The 20,200-nt window shown below is 32.3% G+C and overlaps 2 protein-coding genes across 2 annotated transcripts in view; one reads left to right on the forward strand and one right to left on the reverse strand.

The window, feature by feature from the left end:
- LOC132740914 (uncharacterized) overlaps window positions 1-20,200 on the forward strand; it is a 47,895-nt gene that overhangs the window by 13,228 nt on the left and 14,467 nt on the right. The window lies entirely within an intron of this gene.
- LOC132740913 (uncharacterized) overlaps window positions 1-20,200 on the reverse strand; it is a 30,889-nt gene that overhangs the window by 8,405 nt on the left and 2,284 nt on the right. Inside the window, exons 2-5 of the mRNA XM_060728974.1 lie at window positions 9,939-10,003; window positions 5,439-6,071; window positions 4,921-5,079; window positions 4,206-4,692 (exon numbers count right to left, since the gene is read on the reverse strand). Coding sequence (XP_060584957.1) covers window positions 4,206-4,692; window positions 4,921-5,079; window positions 5,439-6,005 — 1,213 coding nt within the window. The 5' untranslated portion in view covers window positions 6,006-6,071; window positions 9,939-10,003. The remainder of the gene's footprint in view (window positions 1-4,205; window positions 4,693-4,920; window positions 5,080-5,438; window positions 6,072-9,938; window positions 10,004-20,200) is intronic.

Genomic DNA, 20,200 nt, shown 5'->3' on the forward strand with positions numbered 1-20,200 from the left:
GTCACAGGTCAAACTACTGTTGGGTTTTCAGGAGTGATCAGTGCCATACCTAGTTGTACATATCGCCGGCACGTTTCGCTTCGCTGCATAAAATAGACGTCAGAGCTAAAAATAGAGAAATATTGTCAAGGCAACACAAAAATGTCTAGAAAATCTTAAAATTCAGGCGTCAGAATTGAATATTTTGCGATTGTTCCTGGCTGGCGAACAACTACTTTAGTTCTGGTAACAATTTTGTGCAGTGAAGCAGTACATGCCGGCAATATGAACAACTAGGAATGGTACTGAACACTCCTGTACAGTTTTCGTGGAAATGCCACAAGCAGTTTGACTTGAGAAAACTGGAAAAGTTTTGTCTATATATAGCTCTGGCGGCAATTTTGTGAAGCGAAGCGGACAATGCCGGCCGTATGCACAACTAGGATGGTACTATTCACTCCCGTGAAGTTTCATTGAAATTCAACCGGCAGTTATAATCTGTGAAAGCCTGACAATATTTTTCTACATATTGCTCTGGTGGCCATTTTTTGCAAGGAAGTGGAACGTGCTGGGGATATGTACAACTAAATATAGTACTGATCACAACTTTGAAGTTTGGTTGAAACTCTACAAGTAGTTTGACCTGTGAAAGCCGGGCAAGTTTTGTTCTATTTTTATCTGTGGCGGCCATTTCGGGCAACGATGAAGAACATGCCGGCGATATGCACAACTAGAGATGGTACTGATCACTCCTGTGCAGTTATGTTGAAATCCCACTAGTAGTTTTACCTGTGAAAGCTATACAATATTTTTTTATCTTAGCTCTCACGAAACCGAACTTGTCGGTGAATGCACAACTTGGGATATTACTGACACTCCTGTGAAGTTTTGTTGGACTCCCACCGGTAGTTTTACCTGTGAAAGTCGGACAAGATTTTTTTCTATTTTTAGGTCTGGCGGCTATTTTGTGCAGCGAAGCGAAACATGTCGGTGATGTGCATAACTAAGGTTATCCCTGATCACTCCTGGAAAGTTTGGTTGAAATCCCACCAGTAGTTGAACCTGTGAGTGCCAGACAATATTTCTCTATTTTTAGCTCTGACGTCCATTTTATGCAGCGAAGCGAAACGTGCCGGCGATATGTACAACTAGGTATGGCACTGATCACTCCTGAAAACCCAACAGTAGTTTGACCTGTGACGGCCGGAAAAGTTTAATGCGGACGGACAGACGGACGGACAGACAGACGGCGAAGGCAAAAATAATATGCCTAAAAAAAAAATTGGGGAGACATAATAATAAACATGGTGTGAATCATAATGTCCTTATAATACGCTCAGATCATTTCATAAAATCCCAGAAAGATAAACCTCACCCTTACTAGAGGTCATGACCTAAAATTATTTCATAAGATTCTCTGAAATTAGACATCTCTCTTCCTAGTGGTCATGACCTTTAGACAAACTCGAAGCTATAATTGGCGTCCTCGCCGAAGCGCGTCGAGCCGCGCCCTGATGGAATGAAATCAGATTTTGTGAAAGGGCGACAGCAACTTCTCGAGCCTTTTAGACGGTCATAATAAAAGCCGTTCATTCCGATCGGTATGAGGGTGCTTGATTATTAATTAACAATGAAATGTCGCGATATGTTACAATGAATAGCGAACTGGAGAATTTCGCAATGCCAACATTTTCAAATGAAATAACATTTTCTGTCAATAAATCGCGCTCTTCGGGTTTTTTTTATTTATCATTTTGTAGTACACAGTGGGTTATCATGGTATGTTATTGTTGTACATGTATCCTAGAATAATCAGTTGATGACCTAAATATTCCGAAAATCTATTTATAGATATATCTATTTATCACTCCTATCGGTAATTCCCGGTCTCTCCCGGTCTATTTTGACCGGGATTTACTAGTGACCGGCGAATAGTACCACACGTTTATTGTCCGGTCTCTCCCGGTTTTTGAGTAGATGTTTGATATCGTTACAATAAAAAATACCAACAACAACAACAATAGCATGTTTCATTTTATCTATATGAGATAAAAACAATAAATATGTACAATGGTACATTTTATGGTATTAATATGACATTATCAACTTTGAAACATATTATTTAATTTGTTATCCGTGTTTAGTAAAGATGCCGAGGAATTATTCAAAGTTACAAATTAAATTTTATGAATTATTCAATTGATTGACAATTTAAAAAATGATAAAGAAAAATACAAATGTACATGTACATGGTTTAAGAATAAACAATATTATATATTGAAAGATAAACCATAATTTACTGACTTTTTCCAGTTAAGTTTTGACTTATAATCGTCGGTCAATATGACAATTGAAGTCTTAAAATTTAATTTACAATTTTAATAAAAAAAAGAGTAGTACGCTCGTTAACATAAAAACTCAGTATTAAAATAGCACATAAAACACAAAAAAGAAAAGAAAACAATATTCATAAAATTTGTATTTTTTTTATTAAAATTAATAGATATTACAATTATTGTATAATAAACAATTATGCTCAACATGATCAACATGGTAATACAACCAGTGTCATATTTTTACTGAGTGTGAACAGATACCTTAATAGGGGGTCTTGGGTCTTCGCTAATAGCGATAACACAATAAGGGACAATTACAAAGGTGTGGTACGTGTTGATCATGCGTTACACATATGGATTATGAATGATTGTATACATGTATATCCGTTGCTATTAAAAACCACGATCATAAAGAAATAACAGGTAATATTCTAATCTCTAGCATGCCAATCAAAGTTCATAATGAACAATGTCTTTCGTCCGCTCATTCATAAGTGATATACATTTCTGGTAGTTTATAAGAATATCTTGTCATCATATGTCTACTAGTTCATCTTCACTTGCTGCATTTCTTGCTTGGACGCCCTTTGATGCTTTGCATCAATGCTTTTCTTGTATTTTTTTTTGTTTCAGAAAAATATAGCATAACATGTTTACATTTATACAAGTCATTCCAATATCAGTTGTTTCCCTTTCATTATTTAACTTTGATTTGAAGAAAAGCAGATATGCCAATTTTGACACCACAGCTAAAATCTGGATAATCTTAAAAGAGGTTTACTAGACAACTTTGGTCATTAAACAAAGTTTCATCATAAATATCTTATTTATAGCCATTGTAGATGTTTTATAGCTTTACTTTATAAATATAAAGAAAACACATTACCTCCGGGCGGAGTAATTTTGACAACAGGGCTATAATTTGATCAATCTTGGTAGAAGTCCTGCAGACAATGCCTTATGCAAAATATCTATACTCTAGGTCTTGAAAATAATGGATAAAGGAGCTATATATTTCTTTTTGGTATTATGAGTTATTGAAGTAAAAATATCTGTTTAAGAGATATTAAAAAAGAAACTCATTCAAATTAGGAATAAGCAGTTTTTTTTTGGTCTCGTATCGTTTAAGATAAAAACTTACATTAGCTGGTTTAGAAAAATCATTTGATTTAAACTTTTAAAATGGTGTTTGTTTGTTTCTTTGTTTGTTTGTTTGTTTCAGTTTACGCCTTTACCCAACAGTATTTCAGTTATAGGCAGGTAGTTTCCTAACCATCGTTCCCGGAGAGTTATACCAGTACTAGACTACCTTCCTCCGCGCTAAACTACCAAATTATCTCCCGGGGATCGAGCCTAAGCCATCGACTCTAACCCCTCGACCACGGAGGCGATCTATTAAAATGGTGTACTTGAGTACTTGAGCTTTTTAATACCTATAATTCCATAACAACATACTTTTAATACTGAAGTGTTGTGAAAATACATGTAAAGGGTTTGATTCACATGGGATTAAATAATTACAATCTCTTATTCAGATCGTGTTTTTTTTCACATATTATTGAATTGGTTAAGACCTGTTCATTATTCAATGAATAAATGGAATTTAAAATTCCCGAAGTTTTAGCAAAATATCAGTCTTGGTTGAATTAAATGATACTGGTTTATAATAAAATATATTTGATATTCTATCAAAATTCGTTTGAGCCAGGTGGTGATTTTCCCACTGATAGTGAATAAAGTTTTAAAATTATGAAATAAACATTGCCACTACGTGAATTTTAAATGATGTTGTACGAGGAAAGGCATTATATATCAATTACGAACTAATTTGCTATGTTCTGTTTTGTCATGTAATCATATTTACAATATATTTAATGTAAAATTACTTACTCCGTTTAGCATCGATGTATTGTTCTTCGTTCTCGTTTGTACTCATCGACACAAGGCTTTTCTGTAAAGTCTGTCCTAAATTGATTAGGGCTGTTCTTTCCTCATTCCCCTGACCCTTAATAACATCGACTTTCTTGTCCCACTCCTCCTTCATTTTTTTAGTATGAATTTCTACAGCTCCTTCTATGTCCTTTTTCTTTTCGTTTAGAACTGTTATTGTATTGTTTCTTTCATTTTCTATTGTCTGGAGTCCGCTTTCAGTTACGCTTTTAATAGTTTTTACAGAATATTCTATCTGCGTCACTCCCTCAGAAGTTTTTGACTCTAGAGATAACAGATCTTCTTGTCTTCTTTTTATCATGTCTAGTTTAATTTTTTCATATTCCTCATTTATTGCAGTCTTCGTGTTATCCTGAACTGCTTTTGCCACATCGTCAAGTGCTTTTTTGACATCGTCTTTACAAATGATTAAAGTGTCATTTGCTAGCTGGAAATATAAAAAATGCATGCATATTAATCAATAGACAAATAATGCACTATCAATGAATTTTAAAGATCCATAATATTGTTCATCACACAGCTTTACACATTTGTAGATTAAAAGATGTATGGACATTTTAGTCACAATTAAATGATATAACACTAGGTTCTAACCCAACAATAATTTACGTAAAATTGATAACTGTAAAGGGTGATATTTAAAAACTGTAATTACCTCTGTAAGTTTCTTTTTGGCAGATTGCGCATGTACATCTGTAGCTAAATGTATAGGATCAGAAAGTAGCTGTTGTAATACTTTGAAGTATTTTTGAAGATCTGTATCCTCTACTTCTAATTTAGACGAATGCCTAACATGCCTTCCAATAACCTTTGCCTAATGAATTTAAAAACAGTTAACGATTAATACTTATAAGTTTGAAATGAGATAATTTGCTTAATTTAGTTCGTAGTTCACAGATTTAGAAATCAAAATTGATCATCGCCAATCTCTGAACAGACAATAAGAATCAAAAATTTATAAAGTTTGTTTTTGAGTCTTTTTCTTTAAGAAAATGCATGAAATAATCTCAATAATTAAATATTAGATTTTACTACGTTGTGCTGAAATAAAGTTTCCATATTATAGCATGATTCTAATTTTACTATGTGCTTAAAACCTATTTATGTTATAACAATGCTATGTCTGATTAATTGACATACATTTTTCTTAAATTGTATTCAAATATTGTTTACCTGCTCAAATATATTGGTATTGTTATTGAGGTTTTCATGTACTCTGACCTGAAAGTCTTTGAAGTTGATGATAACGCTAATGATTCCATTGAAATCAGTTTCTGTAAAAGAAATTTTATCTGCATATCCATCTGGTGGCATGAAGCATTTAGCTACCTCCCAGGAACTACTGCACCACTGTGAAGCATCGGTGTTTTTATATGACGGGCCGTAGAACCTGTGCGCACATTGAATTTTAGTTTTGAAATCGTGACATATCTGATTTGGACATCCAGCAGGATTAAACTTTGTTGCAGCATTTCTATGATAACTGCATTTTCCACGCCCAACATTACATATCTTATTTGTAGGACACTTTACAACATTTTCCGTGCAACAACTGGAGCATAGAGTCCCACTCTGTAGTCTATTATTGTAGCAGATATCATCTAAGCATTTCAATTGAAATTGTTTAATTTCATTACATATAAAAGGTTCAATGCCTTCTTTAGTAAATAGTACAGCTAACTGAGCTTTAACCCAGTTATTATATTTCTTCTCTACGATTTTAGCGCTATATGAAGCCATTGCCAAATTATCTTTGGCTTTTTCAGACAACGAGCATTGTTGTGTTTTGCACTCTCTGCGCCAAACCTGAAAATAAGTGTAATATATTAAATGCGAGGATGATAAAGTCAAAGATGTTGTGGGTTGGTTTTTTTTTTGCTCTTTAAAAAAAAACAACATAATTTTACATTCTTATATATATATATATATATATAAATAAAACAAAAAAACACAGTCCATGAGTTAACTTATTTAATTATTTGCCAACCGGTTTCTCTTATGATCATCAGGGCAAATGTGTAAATAAGTTAACTCATGGACTGTGTTTTTTGTTTTATTTATATGTGACTTTTTTCCGGCACTTGTTTTCATTTTTGTATATATATATATATATATATATATATATATATATATATATATATATATATATATATATATATATATATATATATATATATATATATTGATTAATCTTTAAGACAAATTTATTACCAAGTTATTATCTGCAAATTTGTATATTTCATTTTAGAAATACTTTCAATTTTGCTTCCTTTAGACCTTTTCTTTGTATATTTAAAAATGAATAAGTCTTTTATCAGATGAAAACAATAAAATAATTTACGAATGCAAATTTTTTTTTTTTATGTATTTATATTGTACTTCCGACTAAAATTCCTAATTATTTTACTTGAAATGACCATACTTAAAGCTACAGTCTCACTAACATCCAGACAGAGACCTGGTAGACGTCCGTGGTGATCTGGAAGATGACGAGGGAGCTATGGTTGATCCCGGTAGAGCATCGGCAAAGCCCGGTTCATTTCAGAAGAATCAAGACAATTTGCGATTATTTCACTTGTTAATATTAAAACTCTTCCCAATTACCTTTTATCCAGTCTTGCATGAATTTTTTTTAGAAAATCATCATGAATTACTGTTCTAGAACAATGGATATAGTATTAAATAAAAATTATGTATCAATGTAATCATGTTCGCGCATTTTCAATCCATCGGGGTTCTACCGGGACTCTGCCTTGATCGTCCTGGGCTCTGCAGGGGCTCTGCCTGGTCTTCCGGGGCTCTTAAGGCGTCATCCAAGAACGACCGTGGAAGCATCGGCATGAACCGTAGCTTCATGTTGGCTATGTCTGGATGGTCCGGGGCGCATCCCTGGTGGTTAGTTGGGAATTACTGCCGGGGTATGTGTGACCGCAACAATAATTTCACTCCGTATCGTCCCGGATCATCCCAGTAACTTACAGGGGTTGTCCTGGGCTCTGTCGGGAGTAAGGGAGACTGCAGCTTAACCTAAACCCCTTGTATCAATATAGGTTCTAGAATATCAGATTTGTTCATTGTTTGATTTTGTGCACTTTACCCTTGGAAAATATACCAAACATGTCCAATATCAAGATACTCTAACACTTTAGTTATATATGTACCTGCTTTTATTCAAATGTTATGAAATAAAAGTAATCAAATCATTGGAACACCGAATAAAACGTGCATGCATGGAGACTTCATTCCCATTTAGTCCATTTTATATGTGATATAAAAAGCTAGTATAAAGAGGATATTTGTTTGTTTGTGTGTAAGATGATATTTTATTTCATCGAGTTAGATTGACCACGAGTGAGAATACTGTTTTTAAATTTCACGAGATGAAATAAATTTGCATCTTACACAACAAACAAACAATTTTTTATTATTTATTGCTTAGAAACAAGTTTAAATGAAATTTCCTTAATATCAACTTTAATATTAAAATCTGTTTTCACCATGGGTAGCTTCAGTAAGTCGAATTTCTCATAAAATACAAAAAGTTTTGGGCTGAAAATAAGTTCGACAATCAACGTTAAATGGCGATGATGTTATTCATTTTATTCAAATACATTTGTAATATGAATTATCGCTTGTTTTATTAATAACAACAAAAACTTCTAGTAAGAGGAAAAGTAAAACCATCAATCCTAATTTCTGTTACTTACGGCGAATTTATATTTGACCAAGCTCTGTGAAATGTAAGCGGCCGCTATTTTTGAAAGTTGTGTTTATCATGGGAGGAAAATAATTGTGTTTGTTCAGAGGGATATCATTTATTTGAGGATTGTAACAGACAATAAATAAGTGTTTACAGATGTGTAAACATTTAAAAGAGCTGTTAGAAAATTGGAAGACATGGAATTTTCGAATGGCTGCCTTACGAACACTGAGTTGTTTACTTATTCTTCGGGCTGATGACTGACAGTGCTTTTCAAGTTATTAGGCAGTTATTGCTTTAAGGATACTTAAATATGCCCAAATGCCATTAAGAGCTGTTTTGCATGTGGAAGGAATTGTATTTTCAGTTCATAAAAACGAAACAAAAATTTAAGAGAGGATATTTAGTGATTGGTAATTTGAAAACAAAAATAGTAAAAAGTAAGTTTTCTTCTTTAAATTACCTTTTGAAATTCCAGTTATTTATCGATTTAAGCTTTATCAATTTAAGCGTAAAGCATCCTTCAAAATATGTAAACCATGTTATTTGGAAAAACATTGATCACTTAGTTTATATAGACTTACACATGAAATTATTTTAAGTCTTCTTGTATGAAACTGCATTTAAGATGTAACACTACCTCTACAAACGTAATATAAGTCATGGCCCTAATGGTCAAAAACAGTCCTAGAGTCACATCGTTTTCCATAGACTAATATAGAAAACGTTTCTTTAAAATATTTTCCTTATATACAATGCACATAGCTTAAATATTTAGCATGAAACAATACAGTTTGATACTGTACAAAATTATTTTAAATGATTAAAGGATTAAAATTTGCCCCGCCATGGGGTCTCTATTTTATATAAAACTACATTCAAGTTCTCATGTGTGAAATTAATGCCGAGAGCTTAGCTTTGTAAAGCTTTGTAGACAATATATCATTCCACTGACTTGAATTTAGGAAATATTCTCAGTTGGATTACTAGCAAGTAATTGCTATGTTAGCACTATATTTTTAGGTATTTCATTTTATATCCATTTATACAGAAACAACGAAACACAGATCAGATCACAAAACAATACAAATTGCCAGAAAATGAAGTACACGAAAGGAATTTTTTGACAACTCTAAAATAAACATTCAACCAAACATATTAACTTCACGGCATAATATTAACATAAAAAACTAATTAAACCAAAACAACCAATATTTTCAAGTATCTTTAGAAACAAACCATCATCTATGATAGTATTGACAAGACAAAATCACCCAATACAACTCCACAAATAACAAAATATATGTAACCAAACAAATATAACTTCACAACCAAATATAATTCAACAACAACTTAATCGACCAACTAACCTAAATCAATTAAGATCACCACAATTTAGTTTAAAATGCCATTGTAAATGATCAGTGAGCTGTATAAATAAAAATAAATTAACATGCTGCCATAGGGTCGTATTCAGAATCGATACTTTCACTCACATTCACTGAGTAAATTCCATATAATTCTGAACGGTCAAGACAGTCCTCTAGGTTTTAATAAAGATGTTTTAAGATTATGAAGTCAATGTCGAGTAAACTACGGTAAGATGAGAATTTTTGAGATGATGAAGGGGCTACATTCAGGTATTCTTAATAAAATCATACTGAATACATATTGATATTGCATAAACATTTAAAGGGATACTCAGGCAAATAAATGACAAAAATATCAAAATTTTATTTCATGCTTTTTAGTGGATTACTGATTTATCTGTGAAATTATATTTGATAATTTACAGTGTAAGTTATCAATTTAATATAAATGATAAAACTATTTTTTTTAAAGTTTTCCCCATGTGGTACCTCAATTATAATGTTGCTGATAATTCTAGAATTGTCAGGGCTGTTTAGAGAAACGCAAAGCTAAACTTGATAAATAACTTGAATGTCAAAGTAATAAAAAAAAAGAAAACTTACTTCAATTTATTCTAATTACCAATCACCAAATATCGTCTGTAAATTTTTTGCTTCATTTTGAAAGTCTGAAAAATACAATAAATTCATATCATTTTCGGCATATTTAAGTAGCCTACGAGCAATAACTGTCTAATAAAATATGAAAACATGATAAGCAATAGCAGCTGTCAGCCCAAAAAATAAGTAAACAACTCAGTGTTCTTAAGGCAGCCATTCAACTCCAATTTCCTAGCCGCTTTTGAATGTTTAAGCATCTGTCAACACCACAGATCCTGCTCCCAACGTGGTACGCCCCTGTAAACACTATCAAAACTTTTTGAATATTTAAACACGAATCTTAACTTCATTGAGACTTGATGGTATACGGTATTTTTTCATATATGTAAAAATTGTTTGAAACCAGTTTTATCGTTGTAACGGATGTCCCTTTCGTGTTAAAATATTAAGGTGATTCCGCTTTGTCAGCCATGTTTGTTTTCACTAAAGTCTGTCCAAAGTGAAAGTAGGCCAAAATTCATATAACAATAAAGCTCTATATGTAAAATGATGAACCATTTGAAAGTACACTTCCAGGTTTATATTTTAAGGACAATTATAAACAAAAATAAAAATGATAACAATAAGAATATTTACCTTGAATGTGCTACATTTCTGAAGACCAAAAACATTCTGTTGCAAAGTTTTAAGCACATTTCATGAATGGAAAAATCCTTTTTAAAGTCTGTTTTAGTGCCTACAAAAGCTAGTTTTTGCAGCAAATACAAAATTCTTTCAAAACTTAACTCCAAATAAATCCTTATCTCATGTCCTTCACATGGCCTCCATTATTTTTGTAAAAAAGTAGTGCAAGAAAACAATAATCATTTATAGCCTTATGAACTACAATTAAAATGAAAACACAATCAAACTTTAAAATCTAACCTTTTTATGTGTAACAGTGAAGTGTGTCTGTTTGTCATGTACACAAGAAATAGGTAAATTATGTTTATTTTCATGGTACTACTTTTTACACATGTCATGGTGGCCATGTTTTTTCAAGGTCAGATAAACTACTTTCCTAAGATTTATGGTTTTTTTAAAGTTTTTTTTGCATTTTCTGCAAAAAATAGCTTTTGTAGGCACTAAAACAGACTTTAAAACGGATTTTGCCATTCATGAAATGTGCATAAAAATTTGCAACAGAATGTTTTTGGTCTTCAGAAATTTAGCCCATTCAAGGTAAATTTTCTTATTGTTTCATTTTTATTTTTGTTTAAAATAGTCTTTAAAACATAAAACTGGAAGTGTACTTGCAAATGGCTAATCATATAACAATTTGAGCTATTTTGTTATAAGAATTTTGGCCTACTTTCACTTTGGACAGACTTTGTGAAAACAAACATGGCTGACAAAGCGGAATCACCTTAAAATAGTTTATAGAGTGTTTACAGGGCGTATCACGTTGGGGCAGGATTTGACCCCCAAGCATCGGTGGTCAACACCTATTTATTGTCTGTAACAATCCTCAAATAAGTTTTCTTTCTTCTAAAAATATGTATGACTAACAAATCCAAATGATATCCCTCTGAATCAAACACAATTATTTTCCTCCCGTGAAATGCACAACTTTTAAAAATGGTGGCAGCTTACATTTCACCAATCGCAACTTTTCGGCCCTTTCCGTAAGTCTTCGCACACAATAGTATGAATACACAGAACGGATACGGTATTCCGGCCTAACCTACACTAAGAAACTAGACATGTAATTAATGCTGGGAGTTGTTGACAAGTTTATCTCAAATATATCTAGTAAATTACCACCTAAAATAAGATAATTCATAGACACAAAAGCAAACAATACATTATTTGTATTGTTATTATTATGGCTGTAGAAACCGAAAGTACAAAATGCCAGCCTGTTGACGTCGCATTGTGCATCATTGGGCATATTTAAATCAAAACTGGTTTTCAGAAAAATTTTCAGTCATAATTGTACCGAAACATAATAAATTTTCTTTTGGATGTCAAATATATACATTCGTTTCACATTGTCGAAGATAACACTCTCTGTTTATGTTTACATCTAAAACCACGTGGTAGAACTACTTGCAATCCATATCGTTTTCGAGGTTATTAAAGTTAATAGCCAAGGACGTTCCGATTGACATTTCACAAAGCCAGGTCTAATATAATATAAATTCGCAGTAAGTAACGGAAATAAGGTTGGATGGTGTGACTTTTTCTTCTACTAGAATTGTTTGTTTTTATTATTGAAACAACGGATCATTCATATTTTTTTTTAATAAAATGAATAATATAACCGCAATTCAACGTTGATTGTCGAACTTATTTTCAGCACAAAAAAAGACTTATCGTATTTTATGAGAAATTCGAATTATAGAGGTTACCAGTGGGGAAAAAAGATTTTAATATTTAAGTTAATATTAAGAAAATTTCGTTTTAAATTGTTTTAAGCATAAAATAAAAAGAAAATTTATTTGTTTGTTGTCTAAGATGTAATTTTATTTCATTTTGTGAGCTTTAAAAATAGAATGCTCATTCGTGGCCCACTCGATAAAATAAAATTTCGAGTAACTAAATCGTGGCCGCGAGTAACTATGTCGTGGCCACGAGTTACTAAGTCATGGACACGAGATAATTAAGTCGAGCACACAAAATAAATATCAAATCAGATAACACTATCTATATTAATTTCATAATTAACTAGACATGTGCTAAAGTACAAGGATGCCATTTATACAAGTTATTGATTGGTCAATAACGTTTAAATTTAGCATAATTGTGACCCTTAATTTTGATCCAATCCTAAAAAATATTAGGTGTTATCTACTGGTTGTGAACAATGATCTTTCTATGTTATATAAACCATGGTTTATTCCTTTTAAACCATACATCAGACAAGGATTTTACATGAAGTGCCATGTTTACCTTGACCTTTGACCTCAAACATCCTTATAGGCTATCTATTGCCACATATATATATCGAATTCGTCCATAGTCGACTCCTATTTTTCATAGTACTTCATAGAACCGCATAGTGACGAAATAAAGTGAATGATAATGAGGCCAAATAAAGGTTGACACTAAATATGTTAGTATTTATCCGTGCTGTTCTACAGAAATGAGAAATATTCTCCTGACGCTATCGCTCCCGTCTAAGTAGAACAGCACGGATGAACACTAACGTATACATAGTAATATTACATGCATTTTGTTCATGTCAAATTAAAAGAATGGTTTCTTTCAATACTGAAAGTAGAACACACTCTAGAATGAAAAAATGGGATGAATTACAAAAAGACCAAATTCAGGATTTTTTTATAATTTATAATATTTACAACACATGGCTTGTTTTCAATTATTTACTGCAAAACTCTTTTTTCTTCCTTTTTTCACTTATACTATATCAATATCGTATTGATTCACACATGTTAACCAAGTTATACCCGCCCGTCAGTTCAAGGACAAATCTTATATCTTTAGATAACCATAAACAAACAATTGCTATCTCGAAATGTCAATGTCATATTTGCACATTAATCGCTGCATATCACCGTTTCCCTCAAAATTAAACAAAGACGTTATCAATACTAAACTCTGACTGATAATGGTTTGGGGTACACAAAGCCTTACCATAAACATTTTCATCTATTTTCGAGTTACAGATATGAAAATTCTATATTTACAAAAAAAATGTGGCCAATATCTTTAAGGCATTGTAAGAATAAAATAGTAATTAATCAATGTGTACGTTATGGTGAACAGTTTGAACAGTTTATTGAAATGCTGGGCCCCTTAGAGGCATCCGCCACATGTACAATTATATACATATAATATGAAATATCATAAAAAAAGTTTCACAAAATATACTAATGTGCTACCTGGCAAATATAAATCAAAAACGAAAGTGTTACATTATGAAAATAAGTTTAGTTATCAGTTACTTACATGCTGTTATGATATTTACAGAATACTGCAAGTTTTAACAATATACTCCTATCTGTGCTATTCATTGATTGAATTAACATTAGTACTATACTCTCCAGTAATACATTTGTTTCTATCAGTATTAAAGAATTGACAATTAAAAGTAATGATATTCATCACCAAGAGAGCTAGTATTGCATAAGTTACACACTCTTAATTACTCTTGGTATATTACAAAGTCTACCAGACTCAACAGGCAATTTATGGTTCATACATCTAAAGGGCAATAGTATCAATTTGGCAAAGCTAAATTAGATGGTAAAATATCTAAAAACATTTCAAATCTGAACTCACTTTTGTACTTTCTATGATTCAGACATTTACTGCATTCTGACATTTCACTATGCCAATTTTGAATGAACTGATCTTTCAGTCTATTTTCTTAACAGTGGAAGAGAAGTGGCAACATAATTAATCCAAAAATTTGATAAACCCAGTGAATCTAGTAATTTACAAACACTATTCACCCATGGGAGTTTCAACACATTTCTGCAATACAAAGAGTGTGACATATCTTACAAGATATGGCTTATTGATTCTTGTTTGCTACTTAAAATCTTATTCCAAAAGCACAAAACTCTACTTTTTATATGAATAGATAAATGTAATATCCCTAAATCTCCATAAAGCATACAATTTGGAGTACTTTGTTTCAAATTTAATATGATTTATAAAATTTTAATTGAAAACTTTCTATGATATTCATATTTAAATTCCCCACACTTCGCTACCACGTAACAATATGGGTGCTACTATGTTATCAAATACGCTCGTAAATGAATCTGCATACTGATAGGTAGGTCCAATTTTCTAACAATAATTGAAAACAAATCCTTTCTTGCCTGTTCTAATAAACGATTTTTTTGTTTTAGCAAATTTACCATTATAAGAGAAATTAACACCCAGATATGAAAAATCATCAACAATTTCTAACAAATTACCTTCAAAACTAAAGGCTGGGAAATAACATAAACCTCTTTTACTTTTGACAATTATTTGACATTGCATATGTATCTTTCAGATCCCTTATGGAAGAAAAAAGTGTTTGATTTTAATTATATATAATTATTGAAGGTATTTATTGGCTACATAATGCCAAATTATACCAGAGCAAATATGATACCAGATATTTCCAAAGATTAATAAAATAAAAACTACACGGTAAAAGTATTTTATATTTTACATTCGCATGACGCATGATCAACCAATACACCTCGTTGTGGTAAATTTTAGGGATATTTTGAATGAGTTGGATGGAGAACCACACTAAATACTGTATTCCGGTTCATACCGGACGAGACGCTAGAATGATTAAATGCTAAAATTTCGCATTTTCACCTTACAGAATCAACGTTAAAACGTCTAATTCATCTTTTCACACCGATTTAAATACGATAAGGAATAAAAAAATGTGATATTCTGCGAAAAAATACATTAATATTTGTTGTTTTTTTTGTGATCACGATTTCTACAAGCGTCTAGAGGTACTGCTCCAATCCTATCTTGTGTTAAATCCATTTTGAATAAGGCTGTTTTATATAGTGAAATGGTCAAATGTGTTTAATGTGGGTGGGGATGGGTAATATTTTTATACATATTAAAAACATTTTGTTTCGAAACGTGCAAGGTGTACCAAATCAGCCACCATATATTTGGTACATTTTGCGATAGCAACAACACACCTTAGATCGTGATCCCCTTGTCATCTTGTCGCAAGCGAAGCACACCAGACGGCGCATTGTCGCACTGATGTTTTGTCGCTTGGCTTATAAACAAACATCCAATCCTTTGATTTGATCCAGCGTCAATATAACATTACGACAACACGCCGCACGACAATGCGCCGTTTGGCGTGCGTCGTTAGCGACAGGACGACAGTCCGACAACGCGCCCTTTGGCGCTTTGTCGTACTATCACTAACGCACAAAAGTGTTCTAAATCAGCCACCATAGTATTCACATACAAAAAAAATCAAGGGTAATACAAAATGTAGTAATAAGGATTATTTTCATGTACACTCAATCCTTCTTTTTGCTTTTGGAATTTTTTATTAAATTACACAAACAAATTACAAAAGAAACAACAAATTTTGACTTTATACATATTTTCAACATTAATGACTCTGGGCGGGCCAATTTTGACATTAGAGGCATAGATTGAACAATTTTGATAGAAGTCAACTTTTCAGAAAACATTTAGTTTTTTATTAATGTATATAAATAACACTCCTGACCCCAGGGCGGGGCTCATTTTGACCCTAGGGCCATAATTTGAACCATCTTTGTAACGATCCAAAAGATTTTACATATATCCAAATTGAAAATAAATGACCATAGACATTTTTTACCCTAGGGCTATAATTTGAACAAACTTCTTAGATGAAAGAAAGTTACCATGCATATGATAGCATCGGTTAAGTTTTGATTTAGGAAACGTTTTTCACCTTTATTTATAAAAAGAATAGCTTACAATAGCAAATACAACAATCTTTCAAAACTTGACTCAAAATAAATCAGTCTCCATGTCCTTCCACGCATATGTCCTCCATTATTTTTTTGTAAAAAAAGGTAGTTCAAGAAAACAATCATCATTTATAGTCTTATTAACTACAATTAAAATGAAAACACAATTAAACTTTAAAATCTAACCTTTTTTATGTGTAACATTGAAGTTTGTATGTTTGTCATGTACACAAGAAATAGGTAAATGATGTTTATTTCCATGGTACTACTTTTTTACACATGTCATGGTGGCCATGTCAAGGTCAGATAAACTACTTTCCTAAGATTTATGTTTTTAAAGTTTTTGTATTTTCTGCAAAAATAGCATTTGTTGGCACTAAAATAGACTTTAAACTGGGTTTTGCCATCCATGAAATGTGCATAAAACTTTGCAACAGAATATTTTTGGTCTTCAGGAATTTAGCCCATTCAAGGTAAATTTTCTTATTGTTATCATTTTTATTTTTGTTTAAAATAGTCAATTAAACATAGAACTGGAGGTGTACTTGCAAATGGTTCATCATATAACAATGTGAGCTTTGTTGTTATATGAATTTTGGCCTACTTTCACTTTGGATAGACTTTGTGAAAACAAACATGGCTGACAAAGCGGAATCACCTTAAGATCTACACGTAAACTTGTTATTTAAAAGCGGGTGCCTTCAATTAAAAAATTGGATTCAGAGACATATCTATTGCTTTGCACGAATATAATCAAAAATACTAGACATACACGTTCGCATTTTCAAAAGTAGTTTTTAAAATGAACACAATACATGTCTGAATTGTTTGCCACAAACGCCCTCCATAGTGATGAGGCCAATATTGACACTTGAGCAGCTTTGGTAAAGGACCTATAGATGACACAATATGCCAAATATCTGGGCCTTGTGCTTTCAGACAAGAGATTTTTTTTAATTTGCATTTTTGAAACTATTGTAATGGTCCTGTGACATACTTATCCAACAGACCGGAACCTTTTGAATAACTTTGAAAGGAGAATACTCATGGATCATTCCTATAAAGTTTGATTAATGTGCAGTCATTGGTTTCAGAGGGGATGTTGTTTGACGACTCATGAAGACGGGCGGAGGGTCACAATTGCTCACCATGAGCACGTTGTACTCCGATGAGCTAAAAATACCGCCTCTCTAAATCTGATCTTCTGACATCTAATCTTACAGAAAGGAAAGTTAAAAAGATTTACTAACGGGATTTTTTAAAATGTGTATAGATATGGACTAGACCGTTATGGGAATCGAATTTTTATCAATTTTATTATTTTCAAGAAGGAACATCTCCTATTAGACATTAATTATAAACACATATGCCCGTAAAATTGTATGGAGCCCTTTTCACAGAATCAAGAAAAGCGCTTAAATAGGTTGAAAAAATATGAAAAAAAAAATACGGAATTAGTTAAGTTTCTAAATTAAAATTAAATATTAGTTACAATGTATTTATTTAAACGCACATTTTTCATTGGTATATCTTTGCTGATACATGTGATAAGTAATAACTTTAGAAGAAAATGTTTACATCAGTAAATAAACCTAAGCAAATAACTTTGCTGATAGTGGTTTTAGAACACTTTATTTATTGCAAGATAACGTTTATTAAACGTTACAGCCAAAGCTCAATTTCATGTACACTTCAAATGCATCTTAAGAGCACTTCAATTGCACATGAGGTGCAATAAAGGTAGACAAGACCAATCATGCATCGTCGTCTCAGTATGTATAACAAAACTTTGCTAGCAGCAAAATAGTGTCAATACAAAAATATAGCGCAACTCACAACTCGGAGTTCAATAAGTTTTACTAATCATATGCGGGGTATTTAATTCATAGTTAAATATGTTACTTGTTTTAGACTTTTAGCCAACAAGTAATGCATTTTTTATTAATTATAATCTTAATTATGCATTTAACATACATTAAGCTTATGTCCAACTTTATACTTATTAAAATGTCCATTTTAACACTGAACGTAAATGAAATGTGTGCAAATGACCCAAATTGCTTTATGTGCAAATGATAATGAATTATATGTATTAGATAAATATAAATACATGTAGTATGATTAATTCTTTTTTAAAGTGTTTTTAAACATGTTGGATAACATAACGGTGCTTGAATGATTCAGAATCTAGTACAGAGGTTCGGCTTCTCTTTTAAAATCATGAAATAATTTTGATGCTTTTCTGCATCTTAACGGCCGGTTCGGCGCTCGTCAAACAAGATGATTCCGGTCAATAATTATTTACAGATGAAACTTGGTGTATAGCAAGCTTATATGAAAACCTCGGTTAAGATATCTTTTGGTCCCTTAGGGTCAAGGTCACTGTTTCTAAAAATAGAAAATCGGTTTCCGTTCATTAGAATGAAATATCTCATGAAAATTTGTACATTGCAAGCTTATATGAAGATCTCATTTTGAGGTTGCATTTAAGCCCCTTAGAATAAAGGTCATAGTTACCATAACTAACAAGAACTATCACTTAAGGGGATTAATACCCCGCCAGAAACTTTGACATCTTAAAAAATAAGTAGTCTGAAGAAAAGTTTGAACCAATTTTAGATGAAGTATCAACTGTGTACAAATGATTATTTCAAGTATTTGTAATCCCAACCAGGATCTTCATATAAACATGCTATACACCAAGTTTGATGACAGTATCTCATTCTTGTCCGGAAACCATTTTTCTATTATAGTAACCTTGACTTTGACCCAAGAGGGTCCAAATGTAATGCCATTTGGGGACTCCTCATTAGCTTGTTATACACCGAGTTTAATTACAATACCTCATTCCTTACTCAAGTAATACTCCATAAACCATTTTCTATTTTAGTAACGGTGATCTTGACCGTGACCCAAGGGGGTCCAAATCCAATTATATAAGCTTGTTTTACATCAAGTTTGATTACAATATCTCATTCTTAACTCTAGTTATAGTCTGGAAACCATTTTTCTATTTTTAGTGACGGTGAACTTGACCCAAGGGATTCAAATGTAATACCAACCGGATTCTTCATATAAGCTTGTCATACACCAAGTTTGATTACAATATCTAATTCCTAACCCTGGTTATTGTCCGGAAACGATTTTATCTATTTTAGTGACGGTGAGTTTGACCCCGGGGATCTAAATTCAATAGCAACCGGGGTTTCCACATAAGTTGGTGTATACAAAGTTTGATTACAACACCTGATTCTAAACTCTAGTTATCGTCTGGAAACCATGAAGTGGACCGACCAACGGACGGCTGACCGAGACAAGCTGATTCCTACGAGTATATACCCCATTTACTTCGTTTGTGGTGGTATTAAAATAGAAAAACGGTTTTTGGTCAATAACTAGAGTTTTGAAATTAGTTATTTCAATAAAAATTGGTGTAAAGCAAGCTTATGATCAGGCTTTGCTTGACATTACTTTTGGATCCCCAAGGGTCAAGGTTAAGGTCCCGGTCAGTAACTAAATTTTGGGATGATATGTTTTCATGAAACTTGGTGTATAGAAAGCTTATGAGAACATCTCGCTTTTGATTTATTTTAGGTCGCGTAGGATCAAGGTTACTGTAACTTTAAATAGGAAAACGGTTTTGGTCAATAACTATAGTTTTAAACGAGACAAGTCAGTGAAAATTGGTGTATAGCAAGCTTATGTAAAGACATTGCTTAGGATTGCATTTGCCCCCCCCCCTCACCCCCTAAGTCACCAAAAGGATCAAGGTCAAGGTCACTGTAACTGAAAATAGAAATTTGGTTTCCGAAC

The sequence above is a fragment of the Ruditapes philippinarum genome, unplaced genomic scaffold, assembly GCF_026571515.1.
Source record: "Ruditapes philippinarum isolate M1 unplaced genomic scaffold, ASM2657151v2 ctg129_1_1_1_1, whole genome shotgun sequence".
Lineage (NCBI taxonomy): Eukaryota > Metazoa > Mollusca > Bivalvia > Venerida > Veneridae > Ruditapes > Ruditapes philippinarum.